Here is a 21,366-nt window from a genome sequence, read left to right on the forward strand (position 1 = left end):
CTCTCAAAAACAAAACAAACATTTAAAAAAATTAAAATGAGCACAAATTCTTAGTGCTTCTACTTCTTAAATATGCCTTGACTCCAGCAATTTCTGCCCATTCACTCCAAAATGACCCTAGTAGCAGCCACCACCATTATTTCTGAGACAACTGTGATAGCCTCCTAACTACAAGAAATGCATCAAGGAAACTCTCTGATCATTTTAATCTGTTCTCCATACTGTATCCAGAATTATAATGTAAAATGCAAATCTGATCATCCCATCCATTTCTACTGAGCAGTGCTGCTTCATAGAGTTCAAACTAAGAAAAAAGGCCCACCTTGACCTTTTCCTGCCTAATCCTCAACATTCCCCAGTGTGTGGTTCAGTCAGTCTCAGATCCACTGGCTCTTTCTAGTGGCCATAAAGAAATGCTATTCTCCCTGCTCCTCAAAGATGTGGACCTGTTCAGTCTTCCAAATTTCAGGTTCCTCTCATATTCTTAAGATCTCTCCTGATCTTCTATTCCAGGCTTATTTACTCCCTTTTCAAAGAGAACTAGTTACAACTTAACCTTGGAATGGTAAATAGAAGAGTAACCAAAATGCTATGAACTCCCAGCCACTGGATCACTTCCCAAGCTAACTCTGGCCACTCACTTAAGCATATGTTACTAAAAAATTTTCATCTTCAAAAGAAAATATATAAATAAAATTATTTCCTTACTTAACAAGATAAAATCATCTGAAATACTCTTCTAAAGATGCAGTTTAAAAAAAAAAACTAAATTATTAAGTAGCATATGTGTATGTCAAAATGCTTGTCATGCAGATGTTCAACATATGTTCTATTTATTGACATTAAGTCATCAGTTAGGTAATAAAGAGAATAGGATAGTTCACTGTGAAGAGCAAAGTACATGGCACCTAAAATGAGTTTAAAATGAATAGGTAGGGGTGCCTGGGTAGCTCAGTTAGTTAAGCATTCAGCCCTTTATTTCAGCTCTGGTCATGATCTCATGGTTCGTGGGATTGAGTCCCCTATCCGACTCTGCTCTGACAGCTCAGGGCCCGCTTGGAATTCTCTCTCTCTCTGCCCCTCCCCTGCTTGTTTGAGCGTGGACATGCTGCTTTCTTTCTGAAAATAAACTTTAATAAAATGAGTAGGTAAAAAGATGCACTGGTACTTTAATCATTCTCAGAAGGTAGGGCCTCGGATAGACATGAATGGATAGATTCTTTGAAGGGGTGGGATAGGAAGGAGACTCATCATGCAGTATTACAATGGTTTTAAAGAGACCAAAAAAAAAAAAAAAAAAAAAGGAATGATTGAAAAAAGATTTAGACTTAACCTAATAATTCTACACAAAAAGAGAAAGATAATGGTACCATGCAGAGGAAGAATCAAACAATAATGCAGAAATCTTGAATGAGGATTAAAGTATACACAATTCTCAAAATGGTTCCTAACAGAATACTATACCACCTGATTCCAAATTAACATGATTGTTATAATCTGAATTGCTCTATTATACCTGTACATAAAGCACATTCACAGTGGGTCATGCAACAGGAAAATGCCTTGACAGTATGTATCTGGTATGAAAAATATCTTTAGAAAGAGATGTCACTTAAATTCCTTCACGAGCATCCCACTCTGTGGCCAGATAAAGACTCTGAAGTAGAGGCACCAGGGTGGCTCAGTCTGATGTTAATCTGATGTTAGTCTGCTGTTAATCCAACTCTTGACTTGGGCCCAGATCATGACCTCATGTTTTCTGAGTTCAAGCCCCACATCAGGCTCCAAACTGACAGTGTGGCATTCTCTCTCTCCCCCCCTTCTCTGCCCCTCCTCTGCTCTTTCTCTCTCAAAATAAATAAATAAACTTAAAAAAAAAGACTCTGAAATACAACTGGAGAGACATAAAAGTTAGTAAACACTTGTTATTTGTACACCTATCTATCCCTTGTACCTTGAACCTGTCTTGGGATATCATCCTCACCATACCAAAGAGTTCCTAAAACTTAAAAGAACAGTCAATTCTTCTATTTAACACCACCTTTATGACAACGTAATTTATTTTCTCCAAGGAGTAAAACCTTCTGAATAGTAAAATAAAAATATACCAAGCCTGACTTTAATCTATATAAGAAATCAACTTTAATCAATGTATATAACACATATAACATGTATTTGTCAAATAAATGATACTGAAAATATATTGGGTTCCATCTTTGTAAAGAAATAGCACAACACAATTGAGCTAAAGGCCATTATTTAAAATAGAGTCCTGTATTCAAAAAAAAAAAAAAAAAAAAAACTAGTAAAAGAAATCCTCAGGCACATTTTCTGATATGACAGTAAATGATCAAATCCATTGCTCAACGCCTTTTCTAAGCCTAAAATTAATGTAGGCTGCCTAACAAAAAAGGCTAGCTTCATTATTTGCCTCCTGTGCATTTCATGTTAAATTTTATAAACTGATTTATATGGAAAGCACTAGCAAACAAAATCATAAACAATTTTGTGCATCTGACCAAATTCAGTGAACTGCTTAAATTAGGAAAATAAATAGCAATTTCAAACCCTGTGCTTAATCAAGAAAAATTCATTCATTAAACTTATAAAAAGTATTCTGGGGGCGCCTGGGTGGCGCAGTCGGTTAAAGCGTCCGACTTCAGCCAGGTCACGATCTCGCAGTCCGTGAGTTCGAGCCCCGCGTCGGGCTCTGGGCTGATGGCTCAGAGCCTGGAGCCTGTTTCCGATTCTGTGTCTCCCTCCCTCTCTGCCCCTCCCCTGTTCATGCTCTGTCTCTCTCTGTCCCAAAAATAAATTAAAAAAAAGTTGAAGAAAAAAAAAATTAAAAAAAAGTATTCTGGAATTTATTATATTTGCATATTCCATAATAACATCACTCTATCTGAAAATAACCATAATTCATTACCAGAATGAATTAAAACTAGAAAGGTATGTCCTATAAGAATAATTTCTCTCCACAGCGTCAGTTATGTGCCCATCACAATTAATCCTAGGGAATTTTAATATCCCACAACAAAAACCTTCCAGTAACTATTTAGCCATAAGCAAAGATCTTCTAAAACTTAAAATAACAGACAATTCTTTCTATTCACCACCTCCTAAAAGAGTGACTTCATCATTCCTCACTTTTGTGTTAGATATGAATCCCTTCATGACTAAAATTTCAAAAGGTTCTCAAGGAATTTAAAACCAGGATTGAGATTTTATTATTATTTTAGGCAGGAAATACTTCAGACTTAGTTTATTACCAGAAAACAAATGAAAACATTTGTAGAATTTGTAGAAATGATTACATTTCTGCCACATTTCTACAATGGCCATATACAGCCATGAAAGAGAACACGTTAGTGTACCTAAAGTAAAACATGAAAACATTCAGTATACAATAAGATCATAATTTTTTGAAGGAAAAGCAAAAAGCTACAGAAGCAACGTGGTTGAGATTGGAATAGAAGTAGGATTTGTGCTAACCCCATTGGTCCTTCTTTGACTATTAACCACATACACACACATGCGCACATAGAGAATATCCATTCAAAAATAAAGACAGATAAAGGGCGTGAAATATACACATTGTAAAAAGTAAACCCAGTATGATGGCAGTGAGAATTACAACAGCCAGCTCTCTTTTGTTTTTTAAGAACTTGTGACCTAAACACATATTTTGTCAGTCTATTAGTAATAGGGTTAACAGAAGGAAATGTATAGAATAAGTAGTTCAGTAAAACATGACAAAGATACATGTTTAGAATCTGGTAAGAAACTTAACAGGACCACAGATTTTTATAACTTAAATTCAATAAGCCTCAAGTCAATACCTTGTGAAGCAAAGAAAGAAACCATTAGCACTTAAAAGAAGGCATCAGTATGTTCTTCCAATTGTCATTTGTTCTTTATTAGGAAAGAATATTAAATACATATATGTGTGTATGTATACTTTTAACCTTTTTCAATATTATTTAACACATCCATGAATGCATAAAAGTAACAAGTTTATATGATACAGTACACAGTGGATTGATTCTGTTCCTAGCTCTGCCATTGGTGAGCTGTGGAACCTTCTGGAAACAATTTACATTGCTGAGTTTCCCCAGATGTCACAGTATCAAGTGTCAATGGATGGTGGTTTTCTATTTTTTTTTATTTGCTAACATGTTCAAATATTAAACATTTTGAAGTATTTTACAGACCATATATTCTGATCTGTTATGTCAATAAACTACTTCCAGGTAACTAGAACTAAATTAGGTACTTTTGAAGGTTTATTTTTATTTTTCAAAGCATTAAAATTCCATATGGTAATTTATGTTTTTTGCTAAATTCAGGAAAAGATTCCTAACACTCATAAAGCACCAATAAAATTATAGTCTACATAGTCAAAAATTAGAGCTTTTGTGCTCTTATCCAGATGAATACTGTGAATTTATTTTGTAGTGGGGAAGTGATAAAAATTTTCTCAAGTAAAAGAGTTTGCTTCATTTCTCAGTTTTGAACTTATGTTTTTTGCCAATTTTATTCTGCTTTTAAAAATTAAACATTTCATTGGTGTCTATTATATGAAACAGCTTTACTCATTGAAAAAGTAAGCTTTAAACAAGAATAAACTGTTCATTATATCATTTGATAATAGTAGGAACGGATGTTTTGCACAAAACTTGCCAGATCCAAATAAATGAGAACCTCTCTTTTACTTTTTGCACCTGGGAAGGAATTTTTTAAAGTTTTACAATTAGTTTTACATAACCTTGGCTGGAAAACAACTATACTTAGTTTTGCTTCCCAAAACTTTTATTCTCCATTGTTGGAAAAAAACAGCTCCCTGATCATTAATTACCAAGCAAAGAACTCAGCCTGTAATTGAGATTCTGAGCACTTTTGCATCTTATTTAAGTAAAAGCCTATTTTTGGGGGGGATGGGGGAATGATTTTCATAACAAATTTTATGAGTTCACCTTTTACTATTTGAATATATTTAATATATTACTTTATTTTTCTAAATATTTTTTCATAATTTAAATAGTGGAAAAAAAAACACAATCAAAGTAGAAAGTAATGAACATGCCCCATGTTGCTAGCTATAATATCAGGTGATTCCAAAAGAAGTTTTCAGTTAATCCTCTTGAGAGTTGCAATCTGAAAAAGTTGCTAGCTGTGTACCCCCCACCCCCACCCGCACTGGTAACTACAAAGAAGAGAAGGCTAACAATAATTTTAGTCAACTCAAAAACTTGGTTCCTTGATAATTTATGATACATTAAACAGCATCAGAAATCTCATCTGAAAAGTGCTCTCAAAACATAACTCCTACACAATTTAACAAAAGAAAACATGGGCTTTTATGCTTACAAGGTTTTTCTTGATAAAAGACATATGAAAGAACCTACATTTTAAAAATTCCTTTGTGCCAATCAGTCTCTAAAATATATATATATATATATATATATATATATATATATATATATATATATATATATATATATCAGGTCATGATCTCACAGTTCTTGAGTTCGAGCCCTGCGTCAGGCTCTGTGCTGACAGCTCAGAGCCTGGAGCCTGTTTCAGATTCTGTGTCTCCCTCTCTCTCTGCCCCTCCCCCACTTGCACTTTACCCCTCTGTCTCAAAAAATAAACAAACATTAAAATTTCTTTAAATACGTATTTTTTTCTTTCAGTTAGGAGAATTTTCCTAGTACAAGACATGCTTCTTATCTGATTACCTGTTTCTAAAGGCTCACAGTTAAAAGGCTACATAGGCTAACAAATGTCATCCTAACATAGATGCAGACTCAATGAAAAACAAAACGCTTATAAATTGAGCCCACTCAACTACCTCTGCCTACTTTAATGCTGCATCTATGTAGGCCCAACAGTCAATAGTTATCAGTCTCCACCTGGTCAAACCAATTTTAAAAATTCTAATGGTTTAATATGATTACAACAAAATTAAATTACAACTATCAAAATTTGGGATTTTATTAAGTTGAACAAATTAACATTGGTAAACTCCATAAATCCTACTCAACACCATTGACAAATGAGAACTTGGCTAAATTAAACCCTTAAAAAGAAATAAAATAAGAATTATGACCCCAAAGAGAATTTTGAACAAGGTATTAAGATATTTTTACAAAATTAAAAAATGTCCAAAAATATTTTTATAAAAATGACCACTTGAAATGAAGCATGTCATAGCATATTATCATGCAATGTTCACAAGACTAAGCAAAGATGCCTCTTCCAAACACTCTAATTTTTTAAACAGATAAAATTATTTTGATCTTTATCTTAGTTATTTTAAGATAAAGTCCTAATTATTTTTTCTACTTTTCATGGTGAAATTCTATTTCTTCTTCTAAGCAGATCTTAAGGCAGTAGCATCTTTCCTGTCAGTTTACCTGAGATCACAAAAACCTCCTACAGTCAGTATTTCCTAACCCATTTCAGCTTCATAAAGGCAGAGAGAAGTTGATCTTCAGACAATCAACACCCTGAAATAAAATTTACTTTAGCTAAATACCTGTGTGTGGTGAATAAGCTTAGGAATTCCCTGAGCTTGCAATGATGGGTTAACAAGGCATAAAGAATTAGAAAGCCATAGGATGCTCACACCCAAGTTTGGGTAAAGATTAGGGAAATAGGTATAGATAGGGCAGGGAAAGGCCCCAGTATAGGGTAAAGGTATATGAGGTAAACCATATTAGGTATTCAGGGCAGAAACGCCCCCCAACTTAGCACAACAACAGAAAGCTGCTTTCAAAAAAAGGAAGGAAGGACCAAGTTAGGTAAACAGGTAAATAGGGCTATAGACAGCTGCAGGGCGGAGTAGCCCAGTGCAGGGGGAAGTTGCCCAGAGCGGAGTTGATTAGCAAAAGAAAGGTGCCATGTTGACCCTGAGGTGTCTTGCTCTGTTTCTTGTCCCCTAGACCAGTTTAGGTAAACACAGTTGGTGCCTCATGTCTGCTGTAAACAACCTTCCACCCACCGCCAGGATTTTGTTTTAACCCAAACCCCTAACACTGCATATCTTCAAAAACCCCTTTCCCTCACATCCATGAGTTCATGTTCACAGTTTCATTGTCTCTTTGTGCCCATCCATCACCATGTTTATAAGCCTTCTGATCCTAATTAATATGGTGCAACGACCTCTAATAGGGGCTCTTGTCTTCTCCAGAACATTAGCCATCTCTCGCATTTTAATCCTGCGTCCCACTTTCTTGCTGGACAAGAAAAAACTCCAGACCCAGAGTCTACAACACCTGTGTACCAAGAATCTAACACCATTAACCAGTCATTCCTTCAGTGCTTAGCTCTCCCTCCAAGGGATTAAAGTTTCAGATGAGGTTGAAGGTCCGATGTACCACTTAAATGACTACCAAATGACATTTAATAGCAAATTCCAAAATATTTTTCTGCATCTCCTTGAAAATTTAAGACAATGTGAGTTTCACCAGCATGGCAGACCAGACACCAATTTCCAACACTTAAAACCTGATCAAGTGTTGGGGCACCTGGGTGGCTCAGACAGTTAAGCATCTCATCTTATGTTCAGCTCAGGTCATGATCTCATGGTTCCTGAGTTCAAGCCCCACATGGGGCTCTGTGTTGACAGTCTGAGCCTGCTGGGATTCTCTCTCTCTCCCTCTGTGCCCTTCCCCATCCTCTCACTCTCTCTCAAAAATAAATTAAAAAAAAAAATTAAAACACAAACAAACAAAAACTGACCAAGTATTACTTTTGCCAAACAAAATGCCCCAGCTTAACATCAGCCCCATTTCCTCTGAAAGTTTGTCCTTGTAGAGTGAATCATGGTAACATTGCAAATGACCACCTTAACTAGTCTCTCAGTTGAAAAAAATCCTCACTAACACCTCATCAACCACAATTTTACTTTGCAACTGGGTGATTCCCAAGTCTTCCTCTCTTCAGATGGACTGAAATTGGAAGTTGATAAACCCTCACATAGGAAAAAAAGGACCACTGTACTATATCTCAGCCTAGACAAAATAGGGTTTTAAACATTTACAATACATGCATTCAATAACTACCGAAACACATAATTCCAAAACAATAATGGATTTATTTTTCTATGACCTTGAAGTCATTTTAGATTTATTTTCTGGTGAATAAAACCTGCCTGCTCAGGGAAGGAAATAAGCAAATTCTTTGGCAACTCTTCTGAGATTTTAGAAATGTTTAAAAGCCTTATTTAAAAAAAAAAAAAAAAAGATATAATTTAATCTTCTAGCAAAGTAATTCAGATAAAAGTAAAATACACATACCATTCTAGACTGGTATGACCTGCCTATAGTAACATCTTTCCAGTTACATACATATGGATCTATATCTTCATGTGTACTCATACTTCTATCTCCAGACACTGCATGCATTGTTTTTTTTTTCTACTTACTCATGTATAACTTATGTCCCCAGATATTTAGACTCAAATTTAAGTTTTTATCTTATTCATTTTGTAACTAGAATAATATTTTCTACACAACTACTCATTTGGGGAATATTTGAATGAATCTGCCAAAGATTAAGTCATAGGAAAACTGAAATGGCCTTTTGGCCATTTGGGGAAAAGTAGTATCAGAAAGAAATGGGATGAAGCCTTTATTGAATCATTTACAGGACAATTCAAAAATCCAGAAAAATTCATGAGCCTCTCAATCCAAGAACAGAGCATTCTTTATTTTACCTTTCCAGTGATTTGGTCCATCCTAAGGATACAGACTCTAGATATGTTCTATTGACATTTTACTATTAAGTTTAATAATAACTTTCATATCCCTACACTGAGTCTACCTATTCACTGAGAAAATAATGGGTGAACAAACATTAATCATGGAGTAATAACAACTCTCCAATTTAAACATTTTCCAATGTTTATGGTATACAGATTTATAATAATACTATCCTCAAACTAGTTCTAGGAGACATTTACTCTCTAATTAGAGGACTATCCATCTTTTTCCTTGGTTTGATACAGAACACCAGGGAATCAAAAATAAATAAATAAATAAAATTCTAGCACTTACTGGGATACATAAAATAGAACTCAACAGAAATAAACAGAAAACTAAATTCAAATATTTATGGAAAAATACAAAAAAACAGGTTGACGTGCAATGAAAGAGAACAGTTAAAAACTGTGTGTGTATGTCCACGCACACACGTGTGTTTGATGGTGAGAGGCAGAGGAAAAAGGTAGAAAGAAAATTCAGAGCTAAGGCAGATTCCTGCCTGAGTCCCAGCCACAACTACTGCTGCTAAGAGAAATCAGCTTGTAGGAAACATGTTTTTGTGATAGATCTGATACAGCACCCGTAAGATGATAACGAAGTACTCAAACTGAAGTACCTAATAGAATGCTGAAAAATGTATGATTCAAGCTCAGCATTCAGATTAGAGAGCAGTGGAAGTGAACTTTGAGTCATCTAATCTAAATGGGAAAGAAGAGGAGTTAAGCTATTAAAGCTTTTTTTTTTAAATTTATTTATTAAATGAAACACTACACGCCTCCCAAAGAGATACCAACCTCAGTTTGCATTTATGTATTCATTCATTCTTCTTAATCCTTACAATGATTTGAGAAGTAGGGTTATTAGCCTCATTTCTAAAATGAGGAAAGCAAATGTCAGGAAACTTAACCAAGGTGACCAAGGAACTGAGAAATTCCGAGTTTAAAGCCGTTGCTCCCTTCATAATGCTGTATACACTTTAGAGTATTATCTGGGGACATGGAGAGAAGGAGATTTTCTAAGTAACTTAACACAAAGGGAGGAATAGAGGGCTATACATAGGACTTTTAACCTAACTGTACCCTACAGAGCCTTAGAGCCTTCCAGCATTAAGTAAATTTCATGTTTCCCACAACACCCCCAATGAAAGTCACTGATACTTCTGTTAAAATCAGTGCTTGTGGAACTTGATTTTCCATAATCAGCAGGATCCATGGAACTTACCATTAGAATATATGCCCACATACAATAGGACAGTAAAACCATTCTTCCCCAGTTGCTAATTTGGATGTATTTGCCATGCTAGAGTTAAATTCATTTGTATTACAAATTTTCTTTTTGTATTAATGATCTTACCTACCATGAACTAAATTCTAAATTCCCACACTATTGGGATGGGCCCAAGATAAGAAATTTGGCAATTGTTAAGCAAATGATTGGAGAATGTCACATTTTGAACCCCTTCCCACAGTAAAATATCACAGACTACACTCTACTCAGCTAGTCTCTGATTTTATTCCTTCCTGGTTGTGCTGAGATCTCCCTCTTTTGTACAGTTTAATAGACCAATCAAAAAAACGCTGTATTAAACATATACTTTTAGTCTTTCACAGGAAAGACCTTCCCAAAATTTTCATGGGCCATCTCCAAGGAATTCTCTTTCATCTGTTTCTCCTTCTACTTTGCTGTCCAAGTGACAGAGAAGATGATACAACCTAAGAAACAATTTACTTCCACATGCTATTTTCCCTCTTTCTTTTTTAACCTCGGTATTTTTTCTCCAATGGTGTTTTGCTAACATGCTAATAAGCTCTTTCATATTCTCCAAACAGCTAGTGAATTCAGCAGTATACTTTGCAATTTTAATGAAGAAAAAGAAATAAAACTGGTTGCTACATTAATTTTTTCCCTAAACTTGTCAATTCAAACAAATAACTACAGTAATAAAGGAACAAAGTCATGGAAGTCATAACAAGAGAGAAAGCTCAGGCATCCATAAAAGGAGTTTCTTCTGGGCTTGGGTAGATTTCCTCAATTGGATGAAATTTTGTTAAAAAGGAAAACTGAATCCCAAGGAAGGAAGCCTAAGGATGAGGAGTTAAATCTTAATTAAATCACTTACTGAAATAACAACAACAGGATATAAAATGGAAAGATTACTCTCTTCCAGCATATTCACTAACTTCCGGATTTCCTCAAAATCAGAGGTCATAACCTGAAAGACCAGAAAATAAAAGGAAGTGAAAAGAAGTTCTTAAATGATTTAAAAGTTAATTCAAGAATTAAAAGTTAATGAAGGAAAAAATATGGAGCTTTTACATACACATCCAAAATTTTTATCAAGCTTAATTTTCACTTTTTGAACAACTTTCAAGGATACCCATACGGTCACATCTATTAAAATTTGAATTCTTCATTAATTCAAACCTGCGTCATCTTATCTGCTTCATACCAAATAACTGAAAATGGCATCTACAGAAATATCACCTTCTCATTATGGGAATTAACTTGTGAGAAAATATTTTTTTTTTATTTCAAAAATTAAAAAAAAAAAAATTTCCAAATACTTACTGAATAACACAGCTCATCACAAAAACTTAAATTCAAACAATGAAAAATCAAGAAATAATTATCTTGCACATTACATTTACACAGATCGTCAAAGGCTTTGAACCATTTAAGGTCACTACTTACATTCACGCAAACGTAACTGTAGCACTGCTCTGACATGATTTGATCAAGATCTCTGCCAGTGTGACATGGAAGTCGAGACGTGACTTTTACATGCTAGGAGAATAAATAATTAAGAAAAAGCAGTTTATAAACTAGATAGAAAGACCAAATCAGAACCTAAATTAATGTTACAAATGAGCATAAAATTTCAACAGACACAAAAAGCCAAAGACCATAAAAAGTCAAAATAATTCAGGCTAAAGTTTATGAAGCTTCCAAGAAAAAGACATCTGAACTACTCCATGACTGATGAATATTATTTTGGTGAACAGAGATGCAGATAAAGGAAATAGTTTCAAATAAGTAAAGGTACAGGATATATGCAGGGACAGGCAGTACCTGTTTTTTTCTTATACAAAGGATGTATTTCAGAAAATTGTGGATTATAATCAAATGGTTGGTTAGATGGGAGTTGTTGGATGATTCTGCAAACATGTTGAATTCTACAGTTAGATAGATTCTGCCAAACCTGGAATGACTAGAAGCAGGAAAAGCATTAAGAAATTATTAGGGAGGAGTCAACATGGTGGACACAGCACTATCAATAGCCACAGTATGGAAAGAGCCCAAATGTCCATCAATTGATAAATGGATAAAAAAGCTGAAACACATACATACGTATACACAATGCAATACTACTTGGCAATGAGAAAGAATGAAATCTTGCCATTTGCAGCAACATGGATGGAATTGGACGGTATTATGCTAAGTGAAGTCAGTCAGTCAGAGAAAGACAGATATTGCATGTTTTCACTGATAAGAATTCGTGAAACTTAACAGAAGACCATGGGGGAAAAATAGTTTTAAACAAAACAAACCACAAGAGACTCTTAAATACAGAGAACAAACTGAGGGTTGATGGGGTGGGGGAGAGGGGAAATGGGTGACAGGCACTGAGGAGGACACTCGTTGGGATGAGCACTGGGTGTTGTGTGTAAGCAATGAATCATGGCAATCTATCCTGAAGCCAAGAGTACCCTGTATACATTGTATGTTAGGTAACTTGACAATAAATTATATTTAAAAAATTATTATAATAATCTGAGAGAGAAATAAGACTTGAAATAAAACAAAAGATGAAGAGATTATTACTAGAGATGGTCCCAGACTAGATTTAGAATAGCACATATAATACAAAAATTCTCCTAATGAGACTTTTATTCCATAAACTCAATATTGTAATTAACTTCCATTGTTTCCCTCTAATAGCAATAAGAACAAAAACTTAATTATTAAACAAGAGGTCTTTTATGTATGTTATTTTAATTCCCCAGAAAGCCACATTCCAATGGTTAATACTGGCATTACATTTACAATGCTTTACAACTTACGATTCTAAAACAGTAGGCCAGTCCCTTAGTAAAACATTAAACCGTGTACTTCCAAGAACATTACATAGTAAGTAGGATTCATCTTAGTTCTATATAATTTTGACAGAATATTAGAGAAGGGGAAGTAAATGTTTTGAAGTCTTAGCACTGCTACGAATTCATTGGCTTGCAAATTTCAAGACTTTTTTCATTTCAAAATTCTTATTGAGTACCAAGTTCGAGACAACATTAAAAAAATTAACAAAATAGTTCCATTTGCACCAGCCACATACTGATAGTTAAACAGAGAAGAAATTATTGGCTTTCACTGTGCAACATTAAGTTTGTTCAAGGAATCACATCTTCTAGATATTACAAGGAGATAATTTTCCAGGGATGTTTTATATACCCAAACATTTTCAAAGACATTAATAGCTAACGTACTCCAGATGGACTTTTCAAAGATGTCTGCATAACAGGCAGATTTGCAAAGATAGGGATGTCTCTTCCTGGAGTATATTTGTGCATATTCCAAAAAATAAAGGTAGCCTCCTCTCTCTCTCTGGGGCAGATCCGCTTGACATTCCAGAGGAATAAAGACAACGTCTTTTTTTTTTGCCCATGGTCCCTGAACAAATTAAGTGCTTCCCAACATCAACATCTTTAATTTACCTCAACTAGAATAGCACCTAGTGGTAACAGCATTCCCCTGTAGGAATTGCAATGTAGACCATCAGTGCAACGCTATATTCTCCTTAATGCTACTGCTGTTAACAAATAGTCTTTCCTCTGACCACAGAGTTAAGGTCTTATGCCAGAATTTAAGATATTAGTGTGAACAGGGGCACCTGGGTGGCTCAGTCGGTTAAGCATCCGACTTTGGCTCAGGTCATGATGTCACGGTCCGTGAGTTCGAGACCCGCATTGGGCTCTGTGCTGACAGCTCAGAGCCTGGAGCCTGTTTCGGATTCTGTGTCTCCCTCTCTCTCTGACCCTCCCCTGTTCATGCTCTGCCTCTGTCTCAAAAATAAATAAACGTTAAAAAAAATTTTAAAAAAAGATATTAGTGTGAATATCTGCATACAAGTACTATAAAATTCCTTAGATCCTGCCAAGTTTGACTTAACAGATATGAAATAAAACAATCACATCATGAGATAGTAACTTCAACAAATGTGAAATGTGAATTTTACAAAATGATTTCATTTAAAATTTTATTTTGCATATACATAAATGAGGTCTAGGATGAGAACATGAGAGACTGATTTAACTTCTTAAAGTCTTGTTTCAAGAAAAATGGTGTATTGTTCTTAAAACCAACTACTTGAAAAAGGTAAAAAAAAAAAAAAAAAATCCAAAAATACCACTACCTAGTAACAATTACTCCGAACATTAGCTAAACATTATTCCAACAATACTCTATTAATTCTATTAATATATGCAGTAAGATTGTAGGACAAAAGGATGAAGAAACAAAAGCAATATGGTATTCAAATCAGATAACACGAAGGTCTTTTTTTAGCTAGTGAGGAAAGAACATTCAGTAGAGTGAAACTGAAGCAAACGCTGCTAAATCTCAGGTAATTTTTCACTTTCAGAGCCCTAAACTTCTAAACGTTAGGAAGAGGTAGTATGGATAGGATTAAAATACTGGATTTTTAATGGCAATGCATTTTATTTGTCGGCATTAGCTGTCCTCCTTCTATGAAAGAAATAGCACATTTTAGCTTCCACCTAGAGCCTAGTTCTGGTAATCATGTGATTTTTACCCATTTAATAAGATTAAATTCACATCCTATTCTAACACCATAAAACCCACAAGCTAGACTTATCTACACTCAAAAGCATTGACTTTTTAAATTTTGTTTAATATTTATTTATTTTTGAGACACAGAGTGCAAGTGGGGGAGGGGCAGAGAGGGAGACACAGAATCTGAAGCAGGCTCCGGGCTGGCAGCACAGAGCCCGACAGTGGGGCTCGAACCCACAAACTGTGAGATCATGACCTGAGCCAAAGTCAGAGGCCCAAATGAGTGAGCCACTCAGGTGCCCCCCAAATCATTGACCTTTTAAACAAAATTTCTCCATTTTTAAGCTCTTCATTTTAATTCCCTTCTTTATTTGATAAACTTTATCTGCAAGTAGTTTCTTTAGTTGGTTTTCCTTTTTTTTTTTTTTTTTTTTTTTTACAAAAGCCTCAACATCTTTATGTTCCTTGAGTTTTGCTCTTACATTCAAAGAACCTATTACCCGGAAATCAAAGTTGGGTTCACTCTTCTCTCACAGATTTGTAGTCACTGTTCCACCATCTCCAAGAATTACATACTTATCCTAAAGCTTATAATCCATCTGTCAGTCACCTACTCTCCATTCATTATGTCACCGGGTAGATTCAACATCAGTAGTTCTAATACGAAATACAGTAGACATTATATTTGGTTTTCCTCCTCAATTTTGACTGAAAATTTGGCTGGTGGTCCCATTCTTGGATTCTATATGCATCCCCTCTGAAGTTCACAGACACTGTTTCTTTTTATTTGGATAGTGAATATTGTGGAGACGCAAGAGGTCAGGCAGAGTATCCTTTTTTCCTTTAACTTTTGATTTTATTTTCTTACACCTAGTCCCTAGGTGAAGAATTCTTTATGAGAAAATTCAATATCCTAATCAGAATCAACATGTGTTTAATTGTCAATTTTTATACCTCAGTTTTTCCCAAGTATGCCTGTTAGGTCTTACAGCATCAGTTAGTCATTTCAAGAAAATTCTCTTCAAGCTTCCCCAAGAAGCATTATCCTATGCTGAATGCCTTTATCATCATTCACATCTATTCTCTTTTAGTTATCTTTTACTTAGAACACACTCTAATTATCTCAAGTTTCCCAGTATTATAATAACATGACATCAGCTGTAGTCTATTTTTAATCCATTATTTTTGTTTTAATATTGATTCTTTGAGAGAGAGACACAGCATGAGCGGGGGAGGGGCAAAAAGAGAGGGAGACACAGAAACTGAAGCAGGGTCTAGTCTCTGACATGTTAGTACAGAGCCCCACACAGGGCTCAACCCCACGGACCCCAAGATCATGACCTGAGGCAAAGTTGGACTGCCAACAAACTGAGCCACTCAGGTGCCGCTCTGATCTGTTAAGCAGTTCTAAAACAGTGCTGCTTTAGTCTGAATTTTGTTTCCTCTGATAGTTAATAACTGTATTCATCTTTTGGCATGCCATCTTTGAAGTTTGTCTTTCACCTTTGTGAATTCATTTTTTTCATCTTTTTATATTTATTTATTTTGCGACAGAATTCAAGTGGCATAGGGGCAGAGAGAGAAGGGAAAGAGAGAATGCTGACCGGGTTCCACACTGTTAGTGCTGAGACCAATGTGGGGCCCAAACTCAGGAATTGTGAGATCATGACCTGAGCTGAAATCAAGAGTCAGATGTGTAACCTACTGAGCCATCCAAGTGCCCCTTGAAGACAAATTTTTACTGAATTGTACCAAAGAAAAGGTATGATAACATTTTAAGGGGTGAGCTGTGGGGTTTCTTTCATATTTTTAAAATCTGATTTGCATGGAGTATGATTTTTTGGTATGAATTGCAGAGTTCCCTAATTATTTTTTCTCACAAGTTGTAGAGTTAAGAATCAGTAGGCACTGAAAAATTTCCCTGCCTCTGCTGCTGTACTACAAAGATTTAAAAGGTTTTCTCTGACTTTTCCCTGACCTTCATTTCAGCACATCCATCGGTTTCTCCCTCAATTAAAATTTAAGAATTTTCGGGGCGCCTGGGTGGCTTGGTCGGTTAAACGTCCGACTTCGGCTCAGGTCATGATCTCGCGGTCCGTGAGTTCGAGCCCCGCATCGGGTTCTGTGCTGACAGCTCAGAGCCTGGAGCCTGCTTCAGATTCTGTGTCTCCCTCTCTCTCTGCCCCTCCCGTGTTCATGCTCTGTCTCTCTGTCTCAAAAATAAATAAACGTTAAATTTTTTTTTTTTTAATTTAAGAATTTTCTGGATAATCACCATTTGCCCTTTCACAGAGTCTTACAGATCCATGGGTGGGGTTTAGAAGACATGACAAACCAGATGAAGGTGTAGGTAGATTCACTGACTGATAAGAGTCCCCTTTGTGGTTCAAAAACAACAGTCTTTCTACTGCATCATCACATGATGGCAAAAGCAAGGGAGCTCTCAGGAGTCTCTTTTGTAAGACAACTGACCCCTTCATGAAGTCCCCATCCTCATGACCTAATCATCTCCCACAAGCCTCACCTCTTAATACCACCACACTGAGGTTAGGATTTCAAAATATAAATTCTGAGAGAGAACACATTCAGTCTATAGCACTTACGCATCATACATTCTTTAAAAAAAAAAGTATTCACTAAGTGTCAAGAGTATTTGAAGATTAATATTCCTAAAACTGAGTTTCATTTTTTCGATTCAGAATATTTAAGAACATATAGTTATATATAGAACATGTATGTGTTTATTTTTTTTTAACGTTTATTTATTTTTGAGACAGAGAGAGACAGAGCATGAACGGGGGAGGGTCAAAGAGAGGGAGACACAGAATCTGAAACGGGCTCCAGGCTCTGAGCTGTCAGCACAGAGTCCGACACGGGGCTCGAACTCACGGACCACGAGATCATGGCCTGCGCCGAAGTTGGCCGCTTAACCGACTGAGCCACCCAGGCGCCCCAACATGTATGTGTTTAGATTGAATCTCCAATTGTGAAATTGTCTTTAAAGTACTCCATACTCTAATTATATTCAACTATTGTCTTTTGTAATGTTAATTTTTGAGAGAGAGAGACTGAGAGAGACAGACAGTGTGTGTGTGAGAGAGAGAGAGAGAGAGTGGAGGTGGGGCAGAGAGAGCGAGGGAGACACAGCATCTGAAGCAGGCACCAGGCTCTGAGCTGTCAGCACAGAACCCAACGTAGGGTTCAACCTCAGAAGCCCTGAGATCATGACCTGAACCTAAGTCTGATGCTTAACCGAGTCACCCAGGCACCCCACTACTCAAATGTTATTAACCATCCAACTCGACTTATCAACTCTTCTCATCAACACAGGTATTCTTAAACTCCAAGGCCATTTTCTACTACTGCCACAAATACTGGGTTCATTCTTGCCTGTGAGGGTTTTAGCTGATAATGATTTCAATATATACTTGTTTCCTTATTAAAGCTTTTATTTCTTAATTATTAACAGTTAATAAATACAACAAAAGCTGCTCAAATACAGGATATAGATATATGGGAAGCATAGTACCCAGCCAATGTTAATTATTGTTGTTATTATTAAAATATATTTGTTCTACTATTACTTAGTGAATTAAAATTCCAATTAAAAGATAGTCATTCATTAACTAGGGCCTACAAACTAAGAAATGGACACACAATATTCTTACATAAAGTATTAAATAGTAGCATTTTTTAAATACTTTTAAAACAAAGCAAAACAACACTGCCACTTATTCCTTCCTGAAAGTGACATTCTTAAGAACTGTTTCTAGTTAAGTGTCTTTTTTCTTTTTCTTCTCTTTTCTTTTTTTTTTTTTTTTTTTTTTGTCACACTCCTTTTCCCAACCAGAAAGTATTTTCCATGCTTGAGTAAAAAAAAACAAAAAAACAAAAAACCTTAGATTTACCTAAATATAGCAAAGGAGGCTTGGACACCTTTAATAAACAAAGACCACATTAGACAATGCTATTAAGTTGTTTATGAAAATGCTCTACAGTATCATCTTATGCTGTCATTCCTAATGTTTCCACACTCAAACACAACAAACGCAACAATCTCCTGGCTAGAAGAACTCCTTGTTCTGTAAATATTTTGGTTCAAAGAACATTTAAACAAAATTTAAAACAACCTTCCATTATGTTCAGTAAAATTAAAGAGGTATACCAAAAAAACAAAATAAAAAACCATGAAGTACTTTCCTTACATCATGACAAATAAGAATTTAGAAAAGATTTACCATTAACTAAATGCAACCATCTGGATACTAAAAATACTATTTAAAGCATGGCTATTAGGAAGGGAGATGCTTTGTCAAAAAATGTTTTCCATCTCAGGAAGAGTTAAGGATTAACTAAGGCTCAAAGACTTTGGTTCAAGTCCCATGAGTCAGAGGTTCAAAAATGTGTTTCTGAAAAACTAACCTTCTTTTTACAGAACATGTTGGCTGGATCATGTCTGAATCTGATTCCATTAAATTCTCACCTCCCTCCCGTTCAAACATGGTACTCATGTGGTCATAAACAAGAAATCAGAGCAAGATGCACTTTTTCACTCTGTAGACAATACTTACAATTAAAAGTCTTGTGTTTGCCAAGGGCTATAGCGGGGGTGGGGGGAGTGGGGAGATACTGGTGTAAGGGTACAAAGTTTCAGGTCTACAAGATGAATAAGTCAGAGATCTAATGTACAGCACAGTGACCGTAATTAACAATATCATATTATATACTTGAAATAACTTACTAAGAGGGTAGACCTTTAGAAAAAAACAAACAAAAAAACATACAACAAAGTGGTAATTATGTAAAATAATGGATATGTTAATTAAACATGGTGACCATGGTGTATATGTGCATCTTATCATCAATAGATATAATTTTATATATGTAAAAATAATTTTTATTCATCAATTATACCTCAATAAAGCTTAGGAAAAAGTATCTTTGTATACTGCAAATCCTCATTTTTGAAAGGCATCTTCTGTAACTATGACTCCTGCCAAATGAAGGCTGTGACTGGTCCCTCAGTTCATCAGTCACTGTGTTTATCAGTGGAGTCGCCTCTGGTCTGTGAGTGCTGTGTCTGGACCTTCAGTCAGAGGTTAACAGCCCAGAGCCTCTCCTTCATATTTAGTAATCTTCACCTCAGTAACTGCTTTATTAAGGATTTATTATTTTCTAATTTTCAATTGCCAATTCAACTTTACTTCATGGTTATTTTATTCTTTTGTGGAGGTTTTGTCCACTGAGCATTTACTATTTTTTAATTTTTTAAGAATCAGCTTTAAAGCCCGTTTTTGTAGTTAACAGCATGGCCTCTGGAGCCAAGATCCCTGCCTGTAAATCTAGCTGTGTCACTGGCTTTCCGTATGACTTTGGGTAAATTATTTAAGCTTCATGGCTCAGATGAATCATCAGTAAAATAAACACTTCGTTCATTGAATTGATAAGAAAGTTGATTAAATTAGTATATGAGAGTTAAGGTTTAACTTTTCCAGAACTTCTCCCCTATGGTTGGGGTTCCTGGAAAGCTTCAGAGAAAAAAAGCTATTGGCCAGAGCTTTAAACCAATAAATCTTAACGCAACTTTGAGGTGATAAATGATCCAGGTTACCGTTCTCCCATGTTACATATGCTATGGACCTCCCAACATGAACAGTGAGCTGGTACATCATACTAGACTCCTTGTACTTCACAAGCTGCAACCATAAGCCTCAAACTCTAGCCTGTTAGATATACCAAAGAGAGTCTTGACCTTCTGTTAGCCTTAAGTGCTGGGCAGGCAGGATAGCACTAGAACCATGGTTCTACAATGCCACAATGATGTTGGACCCCAGTACTTTATCACACCAGGGGAAGGGCTGGTACTCCCTTAATTATGCAGCTTAAAAGCCACACTATGCAAAGACTGGAGTCTAACATGAGCCTTAAGATCCATTTGCAATGCTACATAATACAATGGACAGTGCCTCTGTTCCTGAGTCCACGGACTTTCCCCACTAATCACTGTTCTAGAAAATCTCAAGTCTAGCATGAGTGTTGTCACGTCATTCATCTTTGTTCGCTGGTATATATTTAAAGCATTAATAACTATCCCTGCACCTAGTGCTTTATTAAATGTTTGCTATGATTATTCCACTCCAGATTTAACTTACATATTTAAAGAGCACTTTAACACATCACCACACCTCCATTACCCCTTGACATTTTATGCTTTACATTTAAAGTGTTACCATTTGTAAGAATCTACACTAAATACTTTGAGAAATTATCTTATTGAAGTCACCAAGTACACCTGTGCATATATTATCACGATCCTTACGTTAAGAAAACTGAGGTACAGAAGTCTATTTAAATAACCTGAGATCATAAAACCAGTACATAGTAGTACTCAGACTAAGATCTACTGGATTTCCAGGCCCATTTACTTAACATCCACAATACATTGGGTATCAGTTTACTCCAAGTGACTATTACCTTATCATGAAAGTCACAAGGCCTTTCTTCAGAGAAAATGATACTATAGATTCCAAAGTCAAACCAAAAGAAATGCTTCATCTGGAGAAAATAATCTGAGTACTAAGAAGTTTATTTGTTGCCACACACAATCTCCTAACTTAGATCATTTTTCTGGGTCCTGCACAGCGAACTAAGTATCTAAGAAAGGTCCTCCAATGCAGGTTCTTAGATTTTATCCTGGAAAAGAGTCAAGTAATTCTGGACCACTGCATTCAACACGTGCTGAGTAGTTGGTGATGGTAGCAGAAGGAATTATTGTGGTAACACTCCCTTAATAAAAGTCTACCATTATACA

At 35.7% G+C, this 21,366-nt stretch overlaps 1 protein-coding gene across 1 annotated transcript in view; it reads right to left on the reverse strand.

The window, feature by feature from the left end:
• The window catches only part of CRPPA (CDP-L-ribitol pyrophosphorylase A), a 322,296-nt gene that overhangs the window by 138,860 nt on the left and 162,070 nt on the right, over positions 1-21,366 (reverse strand). The window contains exons 7-8 of the mRNA XM_030308046.1: positions 11,457-11,549; positions 10,885-10,977 (exon numbers count right to left, since the gene is read on the reverse strand). Of these exons, the coding sequence (XP_030163906.1) occupies positions 10,885-10,977; positions 11,457-11,549 (186 nt within the window). The remainder of the gene's footprint in view (positions 1-10,884; positions 10,978-11,456; positions 11,550-21,366) is intronic.

Source organism: Lynx canadensis, chromosome A2 (assembly GCF_007474595.2).
Source record: "Lynx canadensis isolate LIC74 chromosome A2, mLynCan4.pri.v2, whole genome shotgun sequence".
Lineage (NCBI taxonomy): Eukaryota > Metazoa > Chordata > Mammalia > Carnivora > Felidae > Lynx > Lynx canadensis.